At 43.4% G+C, this 24,280-nt stretch overlaps 1 protein-coding gene across 1 annotated transcript; it reads left to right on the plus strand.

The window, feature by feature from the left end:
* Positions 1-6,247: 6,247 nt before the first annotated feature.
* Positions 6,248-22,288, plus strand: LOC118360656 (polypeptide N-acetylgalactosaminyltransferase 6-like). The gene is made up of 11 exons (XM_035739927.2): positions 6,248-6,454; positions 6,582-6,865; positions 7,562-7,734; positions 10,005-10,154; positions 12,787-13,021; positions 13,792-13,909; positions 15,408-15,608; positions 16,138-16,269; positions 16,451-16,552; positions 16,773-16,931; positions 18,677-22,288. Exons 1-11 carry the CDS (start codon positions 6,248-6,250, stop codon positions 18,788-18,790), a joined length of 1,875 nt encoding a protein of 624 aa, XP_035595820.2. The 3' UTR covers positions 18,791-22,288.
* The last annotated feature ends 1,992 nt before the right edge of the window (positions 22,289-24,280 follow it).

Here is a 24,280-nt window from a genome sequence, read left to right on the forward strand (position 1 = left end):
GAATTGCTACGTAACTACATGGTTTTAGAATGGGAGTTAGCCTCGTTGCACCATCCTGATCCCGCCAGCTAACATAACATTAGGCGCAGCGGTCTAAGGCACTGCATCTCAGTGCTAGAGGCATCACTACAGACCCTGGTTCGATTCCAGGCTGTATCACAACTGGCCGTGATTGGGAGTCCCATAGGGCGCCGCACAGTTGGCCCAGCATCGTCGGGGTAGGCTGTCATTGTAAATAAGAATTTGTTCTGAACTGACTTGACTAGTTAAATAAAGGTTACAATTTTTTTTATCAGTTTTGCTAGACTAAACCAGAGCACAGCAGTAAGCATGGTGGATTAGGATGCGGCTAGCAGGGTTGGGATCAATTCATTTAAATTCCAGTCAATTCAGGGTTTTTATTTCTCAACACACCACACAGAAAGGAATAGCTAGTACCACTGGAGGGCAATGTAAGACCTCCCATACTTTCACTCTTCTGCCTTATTCACCAGTCAACTGATAGAACTAAATCAGTTTGATTATCCAATAATTGTATTTTAACGACAGACCAATAGGCAATTAGTTGAACAATTTAATTTACTGCAATAGATGGAATTCCTATGCGGTATCATTCAATCTCAACTCTGGACCTCGAAGCGGGTTCCACTGCATTTTTTTCAATGTTCCCCTTTAATCAGGGACTGACTTAGACCTGGGACATCAGGTGTGTGCAATTAATTATCAGCAGGCCCCAGACCTCATAGGGTAAGAATTAAATACCCCTGCCCTATATAGTGCACAAATGTTGACCAGGGTCCTATGGGGACATACCCATGGTTTTGGTAGACTATCGTGTTGGTGGAATGTCAGAGTTCCACAAGCAATGTCAATAAACTCTCTGCGATCAAGATTTAGACCTTGTGCATTAAGCTGAGAGATGGAGGCAAGCAAGTGGCTTCTCAATGTCTGAAGTTAAATCCCAAATGGCATCCTATTACCTATACAGTGCAGTACTTTGGACCAGGGCCCTATTGGTCTTGGTCAAAATTAGTGCAATAGGGAATAGGGTGCCATTTGGAACAAAACAGAATAAATCAGTCTACAGTTTCAAGACGGCAGTAGTGGAGATGGTATTTAATATCTTTGACATGAATAATGTAACTACGTTGAAGTAATGGCTGTGTTAACTTAGACCACAGCATTCTATGCTGAGCATTAATTAAACGTGACTGGGGGGGTTATCTAGTTTATAGATTTCTAGGTTGGTGGTTTGTGTGGTTCCCAATTAGAGGCAGCTGGTAATCGTTGCCTCTAATTGGGGATCATATTTAGGTAAAATCAGAGTGATTTTGATGTAGAATAAATGAATCTAGGCTTCAGATGTTTTAAAGTTGTATTCCTGGTTGCAAAGTAACAGTAGACAAGCCCATAGACCTGACGGACCGTCACAGTCCGCTCTGTGTCAGTAACGTGGAGTTTAGTTTTCTTTAGGACCCTGCAGACGGCAGTTAATCATTTCAACGAATGGCACCTGTTCGGTTCAAAGGGGAAATCGGGAGGCCACGGTGCTGGTGTATCCTTTTCGCGCTGAGTAAAATAAACTTTTAAAATGAATACCTACGTCTATCTTATTTTCAATACTAAATAAAGTGCCTCGCAAAGCCGTCTCTTCAAATTTGTGAACAGGTTCCAAGGTAAGAAAGAAAGCTCTCCGGGAGACAACGCATCATTGCATCTGTCTTGTATCGTACAATGAACGGTTTTTTCCCTTGTGCACCAGAACGGCTACATTTGTATTGCAATAAAGTTATGTTACTGTATGTAATTTCCTGTGAGACACTTATACAACAAGAAACGATAGGGATAGTGGCAGCTTGTTATTTTATCCTATGTCATACATTTAGTTATTTTGTTTGTGTAAATCACAAAGGGAAAGCTTACTTTTTAAAACTAACTCAAGTCATATTTTATATGCTATAGTCAAATACTTCCTGATCATTTTGTCACAACCAATTTCCTGCTTCTAGCATCATCTAACAACGACGAGCTGGAAAAGATCTTAGATGAGGCAACGTGTTTAAAAACCACTCAAATTTACTTGGGAATTATTAAATTAGAGTTCTGTTTAGGGCTTACAGTGCCTTCAATAATTATATGGTTATTTACTTTCAAAAGCCTATTTAGTATAGTAGTGTAACAATGTTGCAGTTTCATGTTCACTTGTAACAATGTTGCAGTTTCATGTTCACGTGGTGTCTATAGTATCTAGCAGTGGTATGGATGGTATACATCACTCCTCACCTCTGTTGCCAACCCTTTGTACTGTTTCCGGTATGTAAATGACTGGTTCACCAGATTTATGGGTGGTCTTCCTATTCTCACTGCATAGTGCTATTTGGATAATACACAATTTATATAGTGCTTTACAATAGTAGAAACTAAATGTAAAAAGGAGAATAAAACAAAACAACACCAGACTAACATCAGAAAGAAACAGAGAAGGGGTATGGCTAATGGAGGGCATGAGTGAACGCGTAGGTGTTGTGTGTCAGAGGGGGAGTGTGTGTTTGTGTTTGTGGGGGGGTTAAGCTTAGGCCATGGTGAACAGGTGAGGCTTTAAGAGGGACTGAAAGATGGTGCTGGTCTCAGTCATGGTTGGAGCAACCCCGGAAACGGCCCTGTCACCAGAACACTGGAGCTTGGACCTGGGAAGCAGCAAGGTGGCCTGCTGTGGTGGAACAGAACTAGTTGGAGCTTATGGAGGGAGCTTGAGTTGCATTTGTCGAGATGGGAGATGAATGCATGGATCAGATTTTCAGCAGCAGGACAGGAAAGGGAGGACCTGACTTTGGCATTAATGCTGAGGTGGAAGAATGAGGTTTTGACAGTCTGTTGGGATATGGTGGACGAAGGAGAGGGTGGAGTCCAGGATTATGCCACGGTTGCATGTGTGTGGAGAGGGAGAGACAATGGTATCATCAATGGTTTCCAACTTTGCTGAGTGTGGTTTTTGTTCCTATGAGGAAGTTCGGTTTTTGTTACTGTTTAGCTTGAGGAAGTTGTGTTGCATTCAGATTTGTATTTCAGAGGCAGTATTCAATGTGGGTCAGAGGTGGGTTGAGGAAGGACTTGGTGCTGAGGTAGCCCTGGGTGTCGTTGGCGAGCCCTTCCAAACAGTGCAGATTATATCCAAATAATAGAAAGATAACACTTAAGAATAAATACACAATGAGTAACAATAACTAGGCTATATACACAAAGTACCAGTACAGAGTCGATGTGCAGTGGTACGAGTGCCTCCAACACCCAGGCCCTTCACCAGGTAGTTGAGGTAGATAAACTCAGCAAAAAAAGAAACGGCCCATTTTCAGGACCCTGTCTTTCAAAGTTAATTCGTAAAATCCAAAATAACTTCACAGATCTTCATTGTGAAGGGTTTAAACATTGTTCCCCATGCTTGTTCAATGAACCATAAACAATGAATGAACATGCACCTGTGGAACGGTCATGAAGACATTAACAGCTTACAGACGGTAGGCAATTAAGGTCACAGTTATGAAAACTTAGGACATTGAAGATACCTTTCTACTGACTCTGAAAAACACAAAAAGAAAGATGCTCAGGGTCCCTGCTCATCTGCGTGAACTTGCCTTAGGCATGCTGCAAGGAGGCATGAGGACTGCAGATGTGGCCAGGGCAATAAATTGCTATGTCCGTACTGTGAGACGCGTAAGACAGCTCTACAGGGAGACAGGACGGACAGCTGATCATCCTCGCAGTGGCAGACCACGTGTAACAACATCTGCACAGGATTGGTACGTCCGAACATCACACCTGCAGGACAGGTACAGGATGACAACAACTGCCCGAGTTACACCAGGAACGCACAATCCCTCCATCAGTGCTCAGACTGTCTGCAATAGGCTGAGAGAGGCTGGACTGAGGCCTTGAAGGCCTGTTGTAAGGCACGTCCTCACCAGACATCACCGGCAGCAATGTCGCCTATGGGCACAAACCCACCGTCGCTGGACCAGACAGGACTGGCAAAAAGTGCTCTTCACTGACGAGTCGCGGTTTTGTCTCACCAGGGGTGATGGTCGGATTTGTGTTTATCGTTGAAGGAATGAGCGTTACACCGAGGCCTGTACTCTGGAGCGGGATCGATTTTGGAGGTGGAGGGTCCGTCATGGTCTTGGGCGGAGTGTCACAGCATCTTCGGACTGAGCTTGTTGTCGTTGCAGGCAATCTCAACGCTGTACTCTGGCCTTCTTTAAGATGGGGGTGACTGCAGCTGTTTTGTAGTCTGACTCCACAGCTCCATGGGTGAGGGAGAGGTTGATGTACAGTAGGTATGATCTGGACAGAGAGCAGGCAGGCTTCAATGAGAACTGTGGGTAGAGGATCCAGGGAGCAGGTTGTAATCTTCGATGGCATGACGAGTTTTGAGATCTAGGGAAAGTCAATGGGGGGAGAATGTGGAGAGTCGGTTTCAGAGGTGACTGTTGGGAGGTTGACGGGGAGGGGCAGCAGAGGCAGATTGATCGGTCAGTGATGTTTATTTTGGTGATCTTGACAAACTAAAGGAAGGAGTTGCAGAGTTCAGTGGAGGGAGAAGAGAAAGTGAGAAAGTGTCATCACGGGCTGAAGTAGTTTGCTTACTTATATTTGGCCTAGCATTCACTGATAATAGTCATACAATGATGGCTTTGAAGTACAGTATTGTTATAGTACAAATTCAGTCTATTATTTGTTAATAAAAAAGTTGTCCAAAATAAAAAAACTTTGTAACAAAATATTAACATTTTGACATCTGGATGGTTATTTGTTACGGTTCAAACATTAATGACATTTTATTGGAAGGGCAAACTTTATATTAGAAGTTGTTCTGAACACATTTTCCATACTACATGGTAGAACTAGAAAGAGTCCTCTTTCTTCACATGGCATGTAACCGACGTCCAGCATAAAAACAAGCCAAACAGACTGTTAACATTCCACATTCGAGTCAGTAGTGCTCTGTGTGCCAATGTTGGGCACTTGAACCACGAGAGTGTATTGAATCAATGATGGAAGTAGGCTTTCCTTGAGAGGACTGGCTTAAATGAATGAGAGTTTTTAAGAGGTCCTAAGCCGTGTTCACCGAAGCCTGTCATTATTGTGATTGATACCCCCTCGTAAAGCAGGATGTGTTGAATAGCCTGAGTCCAATATCTGTTTGTGTGGTCTTGCCAGCTCCATTGAATGACTAATGGATTTGTCACGACAGCACAAACCAAGCCATATGTCACATGCGCCGAATACAACCGTTGTAGACCTTACAGTGAAATGTTTACTTACAAGCCGTTAAACAACAATGCAATTTTAAGAAAAATAATTGTTAAAAGTATTTACTGAAATAAACTGAACTAAAAAATTACAAATAAAATTGAAAAATAACAAATAATTAATGGCTAGTTGTGGAGCTGAATTTATCCAGGTGTGTTTGTCATTAGTCGTGTGTGTGTGTGTGTGTTATGTGAGGCGTCATTCATTAATGTGTGTGGGAGCTGCTCAGTCAGCCGACAGCTGAAGGCCCACAAGGTGAAACACACATCCGGGAGGGGGAGGGGAGGGTATGACCGGTGTTTACTTGGACAGGTGTGTTCTTGGCTGGGGCAGGTGAGTGCAGGCAGGTATGATTTGAATTTAAAGTGGACACATTTGAAATACATAGTTGCTTCAGCCAATTGAAATCCACAATAAAATGGTAAAAATGATTGAGGACAACAGACGTATTGTGGTTCTCAGGTGTTAATAAGTCCAGGGGTGTTCTCTGGCTGGAGCAGGTGTTGGTCACTCTCTTCTCTCTACTCACGCGGCGTGTGTGTTGTGTATGTGTGTGTGGCTATTCCTCTGGGACTCCTCGTACACCCAGGAAAGAGAAAGCGAGAGAGAGAGAGTAGCTATGACAGTGGATGAGTGCTATGAGAGTTGCTAGGTACACGCATAGTACAGGCTGGTTAAGAAGAGCTGACTGGTCCACATCTTTTGACATTTGGCAGGTAGTTATTATAGGCATCTGTTTTTGGGTAGAACTACATTTTAAAACTGCAATAGATTCACCTTGGTAAAGAAAGTATTTTTTGTTTGAGTCTATTTAAGAAAATTGCAGATATTCTTGAATAGCTCTTTGCTGCCATTACTAAATAATACCTCCAGTTTTAAATTAACTATCTATTTTCTCCCCCTCTTTCCAGCAGCAGCCATTTTGCATTGACCCACCACCATGCGTCTGTTCCTGCTTCGGCGCTTGTCCCTCCTGAAGCTGGCCCTGGCTGGGGGGGCTCTGTTTATGGTTGTCCTTGTCATACTCCAGAAAGACGTGGGTATCAGCTCCAATTCTGTCCAGGACCCCTGGTTCCAAGACCTGGTGGAACGCAAGGAGAGAGTGCTGGTGATGGTCCGAGGAGCAGTCAACAACCTGGGCTTCCAGGTACCTTTATGAGTCCTTTTGGTGGGGGGCTAGAGTAGTACAGTGGGTGGGCTTTTGAATTATTTTTCTTGCATTATATAATCATTTAAATAAAATGAAGAAAACTAATAATAACCTGGGCTTCCAGATTGGAGCTCCCCAGCCTCCACCGGTAGAGGAGCAGCAGGCCACCTCAGACCGCAACTGTCCTCCAGGTCACTACACCCAAGCAGAGTTGAAGCCAGTCCTGGAGAGGCCCCAACAGGACCCCCAGGGGCCCGGGGCAGATGGGACAGGCTATGAGAAAGACAAGATGACACCAGAGGAGGAGAAAGAGAAGGAAAATGGGATGACTGTTAACTGTTTCAATCAGTTCTCCTCCGACAGGATCTCCCTCAGCCGTAGCCTAGGAGACGACACCCGGCCACCAGAGTAAGACTATGTTCTAATTATCTCTCCTTCTTGTTCACTTCCCTTCACTGATTTGAAAGGAAATGGCTTGTGTAAGAAATGTGGTGGAAGCTCCCATTAGCCCATGTCTCCACCAATCCAATGCTTTTAGACTGACTGTTTTTTCCTAAAAGCTTTCAAGTTATATTTCAATCACTTTGGTTTACACTACCGGTCAAATGTTTTAGGACACCTACTCATTCAAGGGTTTGTCTTTATTTTTTATTCTTTTCAACATTGTACAATAATGGTGAAGACATCAAAACTATGAAATAACACAAGCCATAAGACTGCAAAGTAGTTTGTTAAATAGTTCGTCATTAGCTACCCAGACTATCTACAATGACCCATTTTTGACAATAACTCTTTTGACTCATCCCATACACTGCAGCTACTGTTTTGTCTATCCTGTTGCCTAGTCACTTTACCTAAATCTATATATCTACCTCGTACCACTGCACATCAACTCGGTACTGGTACTCTGTATATATAGCCAAGTTATCGTTACTCATTGTGGATTTATTCCTTGTGTTATTATTTAAAACATGTTCTCTAAATTGTAGGGAAGGGCCAATAATTAAGTAGTTCACTGTTAGTCTAAATCTGTTGTTTTGACGCATGTGACAAATATAATTTGGTTTGATTTGACACAGTCTTGCCCTTGTCTTTTCTTCCCAGGTGTGTGGAGCGTAAGTTCCGCCACTGCCCTCCTCTCCCCACCACCAGTGTAATCATAGTGTTCCACAACGAGGCCTGGTCCACCCTGCTGCGTACCGTCTACAGTGTCCTCCACACCTCCCCTGCTGCCCTGCTCACTGAGATCATCATGGTGGACGACGCCAGCACTGCAGGTTGGAATCTTTCAGGGCTTTACTGTTGCCTAGCTACAGTCCTGTTAATGACATGGGGCAAAACTTAGGGCAGTGATAATTGATCAATTCGTATAATTGATTAGTGGACAATATCAGCACCACAGGTGGGCATGAGGGCTCAAGAACTGGAGCCTGACACCATGGGTGGACTAAGAGTAGGAGATAGATAGGGCTTGACGCCACTAGGCCTTCCTTGACACCACCGGCTCTTAGAGTAAAACATACTGCGGGGCCTGGGTCGTTCATTAGGACACATCTTATCCAAGCATTTTGCCATAGATAATTAAATTAATTCCTTGTTTCTGAGCACGTTCTTCGATTTCTTGTCTATGGATCACAACTCTGTTTCAGAGCAAAGCATGTATGACTTCATTTACACAGGCAGCTCAATTCTGATCTTTTTCACTTATTGGTCTTTTGACCCATTGGATCTGAAACATATCTGATGTGAAAACATCTGATGTGATTGGTCAAAAGACCAATAAGTGGGGAAAATATTGCTGCCTGTGTAAACGCAGCCTACCATGATTATTAGACTGTTAACGTGTCAATGACTGATCATCTCATTCTGAAACTGGGTGTTCCCTTATGAACAGGAAGTGACATTGGCATAGCGTCAGTAATAAAGACTAAAAGAGGAGGGTTGGTTAACTACAGTATAACTGCTCCTGGACCTTGGAACCGCTTCTATCTCCTCCCGTCTGTATCGGTTCAGTTTCATTTCCCTGTTTTAACTGCCGTCTTTTCTAAATATGACTGGATGTGGTTGCATGTGGTAACAGTCTTATGACATCACATTTAGACAGCATGTGGTAACAGTCCTATGCCATCACATTTAGACAGCATGTGGTTACAGTCCTATGCCATCACATTTAGACAGCATGTGGTAACAGTCCTATGCCATCACATTTAGACAGCATGTGGTAACAGTCCTATGCCATCACATTTAGACAGCATGTGGTAACAGTCCTATGACATCACATTTAGACAGCATGTGGTAACAGTCCTATGCCATCACATTTAGACAGCATGTGGTAACAGTCCTATGCCATCACATTTAGACAGCATGTGGTAACAGTCCTATGCCATCACATTTAGACAGCATGTGGTAACAGTCCTATGCCATCACATTTAGACAGCATGTGGTAACAGTCCTATGCCATCACATTTAGACAGCATGTGGTAACAGTCCTATGCCATCACATTTAGACAGCATGTGGTTACAGTCCTATGCCATCACATTTAGACAGCATGTGGTTACAGTCCTATGCCATCACATTTAGACAGCATGTGGTTACAGTCCTATGCCATCACATTTAGACAGCATGTGGTTACAGTCCTATGCCATCACATTTAGACAGCATGTGGTTACAGTCCTATGCCATCACATTTAGACAGCATGTGGTTACAGTCCTATGCCATCACATTTAGACAGCATGTGGTAACAGTCCTATGCCATCACATTTAGACAGCATGTGGTTACAGTCCTATGCCATCACATTTAGACAGCATGTGGTTACAGTCCTATGCCATCACATTTAGACAGCATGTGGTTACAGTCCTATGCCATCACATTTAGACAGCATGTGGTTACAGTCCTATGCCATCACATTTAGACAGCATGTGGTAACAGTCCTATGCCATCACATTTAGACAGCATGTGGTAACAGTCCTATGCCATCACATTTAGACAGCATGTGGTTACAGTCCTATGCCATCACATTTAGACAGCGTGTGGTACCAGTCCTATGACAACAGTCCTATGAACACACCCCTGCTCTCTGTCAGTTCCCTAGAGATGTTGTTCTAATGCTGTGTTCATAACATCTTGTAAATACAAGTATACGGCCGGGAAAAATTCACTTGAATGCCCCTCTAACCCGTGGAAAATACGTCTATCATGGCTGAGCTCATATTTCTCCCACATTAACCACATGAACTCAGACGTCACATACAGTACTAAGGAAATTACCGCCAACAGCTTTTTCGGCAATAAACAACAACAAAACATTTTAACATAATCTATTAATATAGATATATATATATTGTTTGCCATTTCACCAATAGGCATTTTCAAGGAGTTCAAAGCATGTGAACGCACACAACTCGTTCCCATTTTACAAGTAGTATTTTGTGAGTTTCCCGTTTTGTTATGAACACAGCATTAACCTTCTGTCATTAACCCCCATGCTCCATGCACCTGAAGAAAATAGTTTAATATCAGGTATGTGTTTCCTTCTTCCTACCAGAGCACCTAGGGACTCGGCTGGATGAGTATGTGAAACAGCTGAATATAGTGAAGGTGGTGAGACAGCAGGAGAGGAAGGGCCTGATCACAGCCAGGCTCCTGGGGGCCAGTGGGGCACTGGGACAGACTCTCACCTTCCTGGACGCACACTGTGAGTAGTGATGGTTGGATGAATGAATGAATGAATGCTGGGTGGCCCATTGAGAGAGTCTCACCTTCCTGGACGCACACTGTGAGTAGTGATGGTTGGATGAATGAATGAATGAATGCTGGGTGGCCCATTGAGAGAGTCTCACCTTCCTGGACCCACACTGTGAGTAGTGATGGGTGGATGAATGAATGAATACTGGCCCAGGGAATGGGAGGCCCAGGGACAGACACTCTCCTTCCTGGATGCACACTGTGACTAGCTACTGTATTGAGAGTTGGTATGGTTTCAAATCAAGCCACGACCTCCTCATCCTACCTAGGTGGAGGGGGTGAAATGGAAGGATAGGTGGAGGGGGTGAAATGGAAGGATAGGTGGAGGGGATCAAATGGAAGGATAGGTGAAGGGGGTCAAATGGAAGGATAGGTGGAGGGGGTCAAATGGAAGGATAGGTGAAGGGGTGAAATGGAAGGATAGGTGGAGGGGGTCAAATGGAAGGATAGGTGGAGGGGGTCAAATGGAAGGATAGGTGGAGGGGGTCAAATGGAAGGATAGGTGGAGGGGGTCAAATGGAAGGATAGGTGGAGGGGGTCAAATGGAAGGATAGGTGGAGGGGGTCAAATGGAAGGATAGGTGGAGGGGGTCAAATGGAAGGATAGGTGGAGGGGGTCAAATGGAAGGATAGATGGAGGGGGTCAAATGGAAGGATAGGTGAAGGGGGTCAAATGGAAGGATAGGTGAAGGGGGTCAAATGGAAGGATATGTGGAGGGGGTCAAATGGAAGGATAGGTGGAGGGGGTCAAATGGATGGATAGGTGAAGGGGGTCAAATGGAAGGATAGGTGGAGGGGGTCAAATCTGGTCCTTCTGCCCCAAATCTGTCGTTCTGCCCCTGAACAGGCAGTTAACCCACTGTTCCTAGGCCGTCATTGAAAATAAGAATTTGTTCTTAACTGACTTGCCTAGTTAAATAAAGGTTAAAAAAAAGAAAACATGGAAGGATAGGTGGAGGGGGTCAAATGGTTCCCATGAGATCAATCTATTTACATTTTATTAAATGTTTAGTACAGATGAACTACCTATAATCTAATAACTGAGTTTATAAACTACTTTTAAACCCTTTATAAATCATGTTATGTATATATTATTGCAAAGTGTTAAAGGTATGTGGTAGATTTTCTAATGTGTTAATGTTTGTACCAAGAGGTTTCCCCGCTGTCTGCCTGTGATATTTATATTGAGTTCTTTAAAGCAGTGTTTCCTGGTCCTGGTCCTGGTCCTGGTCCTGGTCCTGATCCTGGTCCTCCTGGTCCTGGGGACTCAAAGGGGTGGACATTAGAGTTGTTGCCCTCGCACCTCATACACCTGATTGAGATCATCAAATTGATGACTTGATTAGTGTAATGAAGTGTCTTAGTACTAGAACACCAACAGAAATGTTGGAGTCCCAAATACTAATATTGGGAAAAAGACCCAATGCAGCAGTTTTTATATCAAATAATTTGGGTAACAATGAATTACCTTACTGTAAAAGATTTCCATTAAAAGGGTCAAAAATAGCTTTTTAGAAAAAAAGTAGTCTGAGTGGAAGGGGGAAAACTAGCTGTTATTGGCAGAGGTTTGGAACTCTTTTTGTTATTGGTCTATTAACCAATTTACTGCAAAGTGATGTCACTATGGAAAGTAGAAACTCCCGACCACACAAACCTTCTGATTTAAAAGGTCCTGTGTAGATGTGTGTTTTCAACCAGAAACTATCAGGAAACACTGATAAAGAAAATAGTGGTTAGTGGCCTTAGGTCAGGACTAGTCGGTTTGTCTCAGTTAGATGTCCGTTGTAGATTGGGGTTCTCTTAGTAGTCAACAGTTGAAACTTGTTCTTCGAGTTACCCTGCTAGAACCTAGATGTGCGACACCATTCCACTCACGTATGCTTAGAGAGATGTAAAGTGGACTATAAATCCAGATACAAGGTGATAAAGGCATTGCATGGATATATATATACACTGTAGCCAGTTTATTAGGTAGTACCAGGTCAGACCCCCTAGCCTGAATACTTTGGTGCATGAAACGTTGCTCAATGGGTATCAAGGGACCTAACGTGTGCCAGGAAAACATTCCCCACACCATTATACTACCGCCACCAGTCTGTACCGTCGACACCAGGCAGGATGGGGCCATGAACTCATGCTGATTACACCAAATCCTGACTCTGCCATCAGCATGACGCAACAGGAACCGGGATTCTTTGGACCAGGCAAAGTTTTTCCACTCCTCAGATGCCCAGTGTTGGTGATGGCGTGCCCACTGGAGCTGCTGCTTCTTGTTCTTGATAGGAGTGGAACCCAGTGTGGTCGTCTGCTGCAATAGCCCATCCATGACAAGGAACAACAAGTTGTGCATTCCGGGATGCTGTTCTGCACACCACTGTTTGTGGTCCGCTTGTTAGCTTGCCCGATTCTTGCATTTCTCCTTCGATCTCTCATCAACGAGCTGTTTTCGCCGTTGACTGGATGGATGTTTTGTTTGTAGCAACATTCTGAACTCTCTCACCCTCCTCTCCTCTACCCTCCTCTCACCCTCTCCCCTCCTCTCACCCTCCTCTCCCCTCCTCTCACCCTCCTCTCGCCTCCCAGGTGAGTGTTTCCATGGCTGGCTGGAGCCCCTGCTTGCTCGTATCGTAGAGGAGCCCACGGCTGTGGTCAGCCCAGAGATCACCACCATCAACCTGAATAACTTTGCCTTCAACAAGCCTGTAGCCACCTCTAAGGCCCAGAACAGAGGAAACTTTGACTGGAGCCTCACCTTCGGCTGGGAGGGCATCCCCGAGCAGGAGAAGAACAGACGCAAAGACGAGACCTACCCCGTCAAGTAAGGGCTAGGGACCCACCAAACATAATTTACATCATTTATTTAATTTACCCTTTATTTAAACCCCTGCATAGTGATGTTAATGAAAAGCTCACAATTCAGCATGTATAGTAACTTCAATATTACAGTAACACTTTACACAATATTATCTCATGCTTTCAAACAGCGTTAATAAAGTGGAATATATCAAATACCTAGTCTAAAACAGCCATATACATGGAGTGTACAAAACATTATGAACACCTGCTCTTTCTATGACAGAATGACCAGGTGAAAGCTATGGTCACTTGTTAAATCCACTTCAATCGGTGTAGGTGCAAGTGAGAAGACGGGTTAAATCAATATTTTTAATTCTAGAGACAATTGAGACATGGATTGTGTGCCATTCAGAGGGTGAAGTGCCTTTTGAACGGGGTATTGTAGTTGGTGCCAGGCGCACCGGTGTGTGTCAAACACTGCAATGCTGCTGAGTTTTTCACGCTCCACAGTTTCCCCGTGCGTATCAAGAATGGCCCAGCACCCAAAAGACATCCAGCAAACTTGACACAACTGTAGGAAGCATTGGAGTCAACATGGGCCAGCATCCCTGTGGAACGCTTTCGATGCCCCCAACGAATTGAGGCTGTTCTGAGGGCAAAAGAGGGGGAGGGTGCAACTCAATATTAGGAAGGCGTTCTTAATGTTTTGTACACTTGGTGTAATACAATATTATCTCATGCTTTTGCATTGCATTGACACCATGTGTCACCTCTACGGGTCTGTTCCTTCAGAACTCCAACGTTTGCCGGTGGTCTCTTCTCCATCTCCAAGAAGTACTTTGAACACATTGGGACGTACGACGATAAGATGGAGATCTGGGGGGGTGAGAATGTGGAGATGTCCTTTAGGGTTAGTTTCCCCTCTTTCCTCTAACAACGTTAATGAAGTGGAATTTATCAAGAACTTTAGCAAGTCTAAAACACTGCGCTATATGTAGAGAGTTGAGGCATTATGCTTTCTCAACGACATTCTGTTTCTGTTGATTATTACCTACAGTTAATTGGTTGAATGGTGTCATGTGACCTCAACGTTGTATATGGCTCTGGTCTTAAATAATCTCCCTTGTTTCTACAAATCTCCCACCTTAATTGCACATGTTGGAGTGATTTGAAATGACATGTGCTGTAACATGTAAATGGTGTGAGCTTGTATATCTGCAATGGAAATTTCCAGGTGAAGGAAAAAGGAGGGCAGTCATAGGTAGTCAATCAGTCTGGTTTATTACAAGTTGCAATCAGGAGACACCACCCAGCAGAGAAGCAGGAAATGAAAGCAGGAAAGGAAATGTCTAACTGGCCTCTTGGAGACAGGCCCTTAATATCCTAATCAGACATACAGCCCCAAATGTTCTGTAAACACCAGCCCCAGAGGCTTCTGGGAAGTCAAACCAGAAAGACAGTGGCTGCATTCCAAACACTTAACAGACATACCCTCTCCCCTCATCCCTCAAATTAAGTGGACACTTCTGATGATGTATCATGACGTCTGACGAGTATATACTTGCATGGCGAGGGAGGAAGGAAGTCATTTTAAATGGACCGCCCTTGCCCAGAAATTCGTCACTTGTTCATCCTGCGACGATTGTGTTTTCAGCTTGTAGGTGTTTTATATGTGCTACAGTCAATTCTGATTGCATGTCTACTTATATTAACTATATAATTATTAATATATACCTACTGTATGATAGCTAGCAAATGAATTAGCGTTAGCCTGACTAGCTACTTCTGAAGAAGAAAAATGTTTTATTTCCACAAGTTCCAAAAGCTAACCAAACAAAAACATGACTTTTACGAGACGTGTTTGTGCATTAGTAGCACCATTTCTAACTTATTTACATTTGTTTTTACTTACACTTGTATGTTGACTCCATATTGACATTGAAGTTTTACGTTTTGGCTGACTTTTCTTATCAGACGTACAGTTCTGGGGTGTTTCAGGCCCTGAAGTGAACATAATTGTACACTCGCAAACTCCATTAAAAACAAGGGCTGAGGGGCTTACTTTGCTCCCTTGCTTGACTAATCATTTGGACCGACAACAAATATGGCCGCGGGGATTCCCCCAAGGGCATAGGGCGAGGGTAAGTGGGCGAGGGTAAGTGGGCGAGGGTAAGTGGACGAGGGTAAGTGGACGAGGGTAAGTGGACGAGGGTGTGTCTTTTATGAGTTTGAAACGCAGCCGGTGACTTTGTCAGCTGCTACAGGATCAGTGTTGTCATCACAATGTCATCAATACAATTAGCAAATAATCGGTGTGTCCTTGGTCATTGTACCTCCAGTGACAAGTCAGGTCACTAAGTTATTCAGCTAACTGTTATCAACTTTCTGACATCACCCCCCTCCCCCAGGTGTGGCAGTGTGGGGGCCAGCTGGAGATCATTCCGTGTTCTGTGGTTGGTCACGTGTTCCGTACCAAGTCCCCCCACACCTTCCCTAAAGGCACTGAGGTCATCACACGGAACCAGGTACGATTAGCCGAGGTCTGGATGGACGACTACAAACGCATCTACTACCGACGCAACAGTAATGCTGCGAAGATGGCCGAAGAGGTATGTGCTCAGTCAACTCCAAGTGTCCTACTGCTAGATATAGTTAAGCACATGGCATGTTTTCAATTACTCCCAAGTTTCATAATACTATTAGATAATCTTGTTTTGCCAGATTTGGTAATGTCACATTCGCTCGACACAAAAGGAAGATCTTAATCAAGGCTCACTGTAAGCCAACACACTACTGTGCATAATGTGTGTCTGTACATACATCTGGAGCAGGCCGAAATACACTCTAATGACTGGCTATATATGATATATGGGGTTAAAGTTACTCTCTGTGAATCTGTGTTTTGCAGAAAGGGTTTGGTGACACCTCAGAGCGTGTGAATCTGTGTTTTGCAGAAAGGGTTTGGTGACACCTCAGAGCGTGTGAATCTGTGTTTTGCAGAAAGGGTTTGGTGACACCTCAGAGCGTGTGAATCTGTGTTTTGCAGAAAGGGTTTGGTGACACCTCAGAGCGTGTGAATCTGTGTTTTGCAGAAAGGGTTTGGTGACACCTCAGAGCGTGTGAATCTGTGTTTTGCAGAAAGGGTTTGGTGACATCTCAGAGCGTGTGAATCTGAGGGAGAGCCTACATTGTAAGAACTTCACTTGGTATTTGAATAATATCTACCCCGAGATGTTCATACCAGACCTCACCCCGACCAAGTTTGGAGCGGTAAGTCTCGTTCCCAAATCCCTTCAGGTGTACACAACCACACTCACTCACTCACTCACTCACTCACTCACTCACTCACTCACTCACTCACTCACTCACTCACTCACTGTAGTCGTTTTCCGTTGTGCCTTAGGGACAGCAGTGCATGTTTATTCGCTGTGTTGATATCGTGTTTGTGCAGATTAAGAACTCTGGCACTCAGAGCTGTCTGGATGTAGGAGAAAACAACCAAGGAGGAAAGCCACTGATCATGTACACCTGCCACAACATGGGGGGCAATCAGGTACTGTACTGCCACTGTGGTAGATGGTGACTCAGTATCGACTCTCATTGAATTGGATGATGTCTCTTTTGGAACAAGTAGGCTTAATGTATTCAAGGCTTAATGTACCCTTATCATAAAGACTTGATACATTCTCTGTAAGCCTTCAGAAGGTTTTTAAAGAGACCCAGTTTTATAAGGAAAGTTCCTCAGTCTTTGTATCTCTTCTCTGTCACCCCAGTACTTTGAGTATACGTCCCATAAGGAGCTGCGTCACAACATAGGGAAGCAGCTGTGTCTGCAGGCCAACCCCCAGCCAGACCAGGTTAAGATAGAGCTCTGTACACTGAAGGGCCAAGGGACCAGCGTGGCCCCACAACAGGAGTGGCTCTTTACAGAGGTAAGGAAAATGACCTGGACAAGCATGCATACATGCACACTCATACACAGTGCCTTCAAAGTATTATACTTTTATACTAAAGGGCACTATCATCATTTTCACAAATTCACAGTATTATTCCAATCTCATAGTGTGGAAATATATACACAGTGTCTTCAGAAAGTGTTCACACCGTTCCACAGAAGCATGTTCATTAATTGTTTATGGTTCATTGAACACACATGGGAAACAGTGTTTAAACCCTTTACAATGAAGATCTGTGAAGTTATTTGGATTTTTACGAAATATCTTTGAAAGACAGGGTCCTGAAAAAGGGACGTTTCTTTTTTTGCTGAGTTTAGTAAGCCAAAAAAGTGGGAGACTGTTAAGCAAATAAAAATGTTTTATATTTGAGATTCTTCAAAGTACCCACCCTTTGCCTTGGTGACAGCTTTACACACTCTTGCCATTCTCTCAACCTTGGTGACAGCTTTACACACTCTTGCCATTCTCTCAACCAGCTTCACCTGGAATGCTTTTCCAACAGTCTTGAAGGAGTTCCCACATATACTGAGCACTTGAGTCCAACTGAGTCCAACTCATCCCAAACCATCTCAATTGGGTTGAGGTCGGGTGATTGTGGAGGCCAGGTCATCTGATGCAGCACTCCATCACTCTCCTTGGTCAAATAGCCCTCACACTGCCTGGAGGTGTGTTGGTTCATTGTCTTGTTGAAAAACAAATGATAGTCCCACTAAGCGGGATGGGATGGCGCATCGCTGCAGAATGCTGTGGTAGCCATAAAGGTTAGGTTTACCTTGAATTCTAAATAAATAACCGACAGTGTCACCAGCAAAGCACCCCCACACCATCACACCACCTCCTGCTTCACGTTTGGAACCACACCTGTGGAAATCATCCGTTCACCTACTCTGCGTCTCACAAAGACATGGCGGTTGGAACCAAAAATCTCAAATTTGGTCTAATGTCCATTGCACGTGTTTCTTGGCCCAAGCAAGTCTCTTCTTGTTATTGGTGTCATTTTAGACCATGAAGGCCTGATTGACACAGTTTCCTCTGAGAAGTTGATGTTGAGATGCGTCTGTTACTTTATTTTGGCTGCAATTTCTGAGGCTGGTAACTAATGAACTTATCCTTTGCACAGAGGTAACTATGGCTCTTCCTTTCCTGTGGCGGTCCCCATTAGAGCCAGTTTCATCATAGCGCTTGTTGGTTTTTTGACCGCACTTGAAGAAACTTTCAAAGTTCTTGAAATATTCCATATTGACTGACCTTCATGTCTTAAAGTAATGTTGGACTGTCGTTTCTCTTTGCTTATTTGAGCTGTTCTTGCCATAATATGGACTTGGTCTTTTAACAAGTAGGCCTATCTTCTGTATACCACCCCTACCTTGTCACATCACAACTGATTGGCTCAAACGCATTAAGAAGTATCTCCTGTTAATTAATGAAATGCATTCCAGGTGACAACCTCAAGAAGCTGGTTGAGAGAATGCCAAGAGTGTGCAAAGCTGTGATCACGGCAAAGGGTGGCAAGTAGCCACCCTATTTGATATTTTTTTATCACTTTTTTTTGGTTACTACATGATTCCATATGTTATTTAATGTAGAAATGTAGAAAATAGTCAAAGTAAAGAAGAACCCTACAATGAGTAGGTGTGTCCAAACTTTTGACTGGTTCTGTATCTGTCCATAGCTGCAGTACATGGTCTGACTATGTAGTGTTAACCCTCTGTCCTCTCCAGGAGAATCTCCTCCAGAACCCAGCCAGTGGAAAGTGTTTACTCCTGATAGGGAGCCAGATAGTGATGTACTACTGCAACACAGCTGATCTCAACCAGCACTGGACATTCAGTTGACCTCCCTGAACTTTAACCCCTGACCTTAACCATAACTAAAGCTTGTACTGGACCTTGACCCCTCTACCAGCCCATCCACCCATAGACTCAGGGTCAAGAAGGAAAGGCCAGTACCAGCTGAGGACAACAGGACAGGACCATATGCCACTGAGAACACAAAATTGCTGACTTGAGAGGAATGAACTGGTAGAACATGGAGTACTGCATACCTCTGTGAATGAGCTCAGGATTTAACCTCTTGACTGTTTTAACTATATTTATGATGGAGACTCAGGAATGAAGGTGGTCTGGTTCCTTCTTGTGGTGGGGAGGGAACTGAACACTGCAGCCTGGGTTGTGTTCATTAGGGGAAGATATTTCGAAGCAGAGTGAAACTGTGATCTCCACTCCTACCTGAACTTGTCCAATGAGAACACAGATTTAAATTTGTTGCAAAACATTTTGCTACGGTATACCCTACTAAACATGACCCTGAACTGGCAGGCAGCGATATGCTCTACCCAGCTAATATGGTAGGAAGAGGTCCATCACTGACCACTAAAATCTTAAAACCTGTCCGTTCCGCCAGCGGAACCCCTTGCCAACAGCCAATGAAATTGCAGGGCGCCAAATTACATTTACATTTTACATTTAAGTCATTTAGCAGACGCTCTTATCCAGAGCGACTTACAAATACGAAACAACATAAATCTCAAAAATCAAATTTCTCAAACATACAAATATTACATTTTAAATATTAAATTCTCATTAATCCAGCCACAGTGTCTGATTTCAAAAATGCTTTACAGCGAATGCTCCACAAACGATTATGTTAGATCACCACCAAGCCACAGAATAAACACAGCCATTTTTCCAGCCAAAGAGAGGAGTCACAAAAAGCACAAATAGAGATAGAATGAATCACTAACCTTTGATGATCTTCATCAGATGACACTCATAGGACTTCATGTTACACAATACAATATGTTTTGTTCGGTAAAGTGCATATTTATATTTAAAAAAATAATTTTAATTTGGCGCGTTATGTTCAGTAGTTCTAAAACATGCGATTTAGCTTAGAAACCCATCAAATTACACAAATACTAATAATAAACCTTGATAAAGGTACGACTATTATACATGGAATTAGAGAAATACTTCTCCTTATTGCAACCGCTGTCAGATTTTTTAAAAACTTCACAGAAAAAGCAAACCATGCAATAATCTGAGAACAGTGTTCACACAACAAAGAAGTCAAAGCGATATCCACCATATTGGGTCGTCAACATTAGTCATAAATAGCATTAGAAATATTCACTTACCTTTGATGATCTTCATCAGAATGCACTCCCAGGAATCCCAGGTCTACAATGAATGCTTGATTTGTTCGATAAAGTATATCCTAATGTTAGGGCGTTTGGTAAGCAAATCCAAACGCGCGTGCAGTTCCAGCACAACGTCGAACGAAAAGTTCAAAAAGTGATATAACAGTCCGTAGAAACCTGTCAAACCTTATAGGATGTTTTTAACATAAATGTTCAATAATGTTCCAACCGGAGAATTGCTTTGTTTGTAGAAAAGCAATGTAACGAGAGGTAACTCTCTCGAGACCGCGCAACCAAGGCACTCTGCCAGACCACTGACTCAAACAGGTCTCATGAGCCCTTCCTTTATAGTAGAATCCTCTAACAAGTTTCTGAAGACGGTTGACATCTAGTGGAAACCTTAGGAAGTGAAAAATGACCCCATAGACACTGTGTATTCGATAGGCCAAGCTTTGAAAACCTACAAGCCTCAGATTTCCCACTTCCTGGTTGGATTTTTCTCAGGTTTTCACCTGTCATATGATTTCTGTTATACTCACAGACATAATTCAAACAGTTTTAGAAACTTCAGTGTTTTCTATCCAATACTACTAATAATATGCATATATTAGCATCTGGGACAGAGTATCAGGCAGTTTACTCTGGGCACCTTATTCATCCAAGCTACTCAATACTGCCCCCCTGTCACCAAGAAGTTAACAGAAGATCCTTTTCTTTAAATAATTGTTTTGTTTGTCTAATTTACACTATATTTGTCAGGATATTAACGTAGACATTGTGAATGTTGTTGCTATGACAATGCAAATATCTGCCAAAGGGAGAGGTGTAAAAAAATGTTTAGCTTATTTGTCATAGTAAACTGACATACTGTATGTTCCTTACAGGATATACCAGAGGTAAAGGGATATTCAAAATCATGACAAATATTCCTATAAACATATGAAGGATTGGAATGGAAATTGAATGAGTACTTTTGGGGGATTTTAATTTAGTTTCATTCTTGATTTTTGTTAACATGCATTCAATACGACTTGTGATATCATTTTTATTTAATTTATTTTACCATCTTTTGGCCACATTGAATAAAAACAAGGAGATTGTGTATTACAGCCAGCATTTGATACCATGTCTTTCCAGCAGCGTCTACCAATGTAATACTTGGTTGGTTTCTAGCTCTTTGTTTTTAGTTTTTTTTGTTCCTGGTTATGTACTACTTTACATATGGCACGAACTGAAAGTACTGTGTGTTCAAAATACAATGCTATTATGCAAATTGTCTGGCAAGGTAACTAAGGGATGCTGGATATCATGCTCTTGTGTGTGTCTGTTCCTATGTGACTTTCATACTTTTTGATTCCAGACCAACTTTTTCTCGCTGGAGATATGGGCCCTGTTCTTATCAGAACCCACAAGCTGATAATAAGAGACTATTCTTTTTGTCCCAAATGGTACACCGTTCCCTATAGTGCACTACTTTTGACGAGGGCCCGTAGGGATCTGGTCAATAGTTGTGCACTATGTAGGTAATAGTGTGGTATTTGGGACTTATGAATTCCTACAATAATAAACCTTGCTCCGGGTGAGCTGTTGAATAGGCTAGTTAATGATAAATATATCTTTCTCTCACAATTTGCTTTGCACAATATTGTTTATGCAAGGAGTGGTTTTGGACTCTTAAGGTAATTCCTTATTACATGAATTATAACTTGGGCAAGTTCTAAGTTAATGACGACTATGAACGTGTGTTTGACGGACTAATCTTAAGAAAGACATGTAATTTATTTCTATTTGGAAATTAAAGTTGAGGGTTGTCTCGCCTCAGCTTCAGGCTTCGCAAACGAGGTGAAAGACTGTGGCTGAGGGTTGTCAAACCAGGGCCCGGTTTACCGATCGCTTACGAGTGTTATTTTAATGATGCATCTTTCCTACAACAGCCAAACATGTGACATGCGTTTCCCAAAATACCACACAGAGAGAACGGTCACTAAGTGCGTTGTTGCCGCTGGTGTCGATACTGATGGGATCGAAGGCAGTGCTGATCTCGGGTCAGCTTTCGCCATTCAATTCTTACCAATGAATGATATTGAAGTCAATTTTCATGTTCATTTAATTGTTTTATTTTGCAATTTGTCTTACAACCAAATGTTTTGCCACAATATACACAGTTTACAAAACATTAAAAACACCTAATTGAGTTGGCTCCCGTTTACCCTCTGAACCGCCTCAATTCATCGGGGCATGGACTCTACAAGGTGTTGAAAGCGTTACACAGGGATGCTGGCCCATGTTCACTGCCATGCTTCCCACAGTTGTGTTGAGTTGGCTGGATGTCCTTTGGGTGGTGAATCATTCCTAATACACATGGGAAACTGTTGAACCTGGAAAACCCAGCAGCTTTGCCGTTCTTGACACAAACCGGTGCGCCTGTGTAACGGATGTGAAACGGCTAGCTTAGTTAGCGGTGTGCGCTAAATAGCGTTTCAATCGGTTACGTCACTTGCTCTGAGACCTTGAAGTACTAGTTCCCCTTGCTCTGCAAGGGCCGCGGCTTTTGTGGAGCGATGGGTAACGATGCTTCGTGGATGACGGTTGTTGATGTGTGCAGAGGGTCCCTGGTTCGCGCCCGGGTATGGGCGAGGGGACGGTTTAAAGTAAAACTGTTACATTGATGCTGTTGACCCGGATTACTGGTTGCTGCGGAAAAAGGAGGAAGGTCAAAAGGGGGGTGAGTGTAACGGATGTGAAACGGCTAGCTTAGTTAGTGGTGTGCGCTAAATAGCGTTTCAATCGGTTTCGTCACTTGCTCTGAGACCTTGAAGTACTAGTTCCCCTTGCTCTGCAAGGGCCGCGGCTTTTGTGGAGCGATGGGTAACGATGCTTCGTGGATGACGGTTGTTGATGTGTGCAGAGGGTCCCTGGTTCGCGCCCGGGTATGGGCGAGGGGACGGTTTAAAGTAAAACTGTTACATTGATGCTGTTGACCCGGATTACTGGTTGCTGCGGAAAAAGGAGGAAGGTCAAAAGGGGGGTGAGTGTAACGGATGTGAAACGGCTAGCTTAGTTAGTGGTGTGCGCTAAATAGCGTTTCAATCGGTTTCGTCACTTGCTCTGAGACCTTGAAGTACTAGTTCCCCTTGCTCTGCAAGGGCCGCGGCTTTTGTGGAGCGATGGGTAACGATGCTTCGAGGGTGACTGTTGTCGTGCGCAGAAGGTCCCTGGTTCGCGCCCGGGTATGGGCGAGGGGACGGTTTTAAAATTATACTGTTACATCTGGCACCTACTACCATACTCGTTCAAAGGCACTTAAAATCTTTTGTCTTGCCCATTCACCCTTAGAATGGCACACATACACAATCCATGTCTCAATGCTTAAAAATCCTTCTTTTAATCGGTCTTCTCCCTTTCATCTCTACACTGATTGGAAGTGGATTGAACAAGTGACATCATTAAGGGATCATAGCTTTCACCTGATCAGTCTGTCATGGAAAGAGCAGGTATCAATGTTGCGTATACTCAGTATTTCATGTGTATCCTAACGTGCGCAATGTTTCTCCAAATCTTGATTTAGTGCTTTATTATAGGATGAGCAATATAATAAAACGCCTCTATTTGCAGCCATGGGTAATATCTTTCTAGGAGCTGATCTGTCATCAGTATTGTGAGAAAGCTGATCCGAGAGCAGTGCTGCCTTTGGATCCTATCAGTATTGACATCTGCCTTGACAACAATGCACTTAGCGAACGTTCTCTCTGCGTGGTGTTTTGGGAAACACATTTTACATCTTCGGGCCTTTGTAAGAAAGGTGTAGCGTTAAAACACTCTTAAGCCTAAATCCGATCACTGTCGGGAAATCAGGCCCTGGTCTGATGGAATGTGGAGAGGCAGCTAATGTGGAGCGTTGTCTTTCATGCCTTGCATCTACCCATTTATTTTTGCACTGACTATGCACACTCATCAGGACTCTACACACTCACAGGACTCTACACACTCATCAGGACTCTACACACTCATCAGGACTCTACACACTCACCAGGGCTCTACACACTCATCAGGGCTCTACACACTCATCAGGGCTCTACACACTCATCAGGGCTCTACACACTCATCAGGGCTCTACACACTCATCAGGACTCTACACACTCATCAGGGCTCTACACACTCATCAGGGCTCTACACACTCATCAGG

This window comes from Oncorhynchus keta, chromosome 28, assembly GCF_023373465.1.
Source record: "Oncorhynchus keta strain PuntledgeMale-10-30-2019 chromosome 28, Oket_V2, whole genome shotgun sequence".
In the NCBI taxonomy this organism is placed as follows: Eukaryota; Metazoa; Chordata; class Actinopteri; order Salmoniformes; family Salmonidae; genus Oncorhynchus; species Oncorhynchus keta.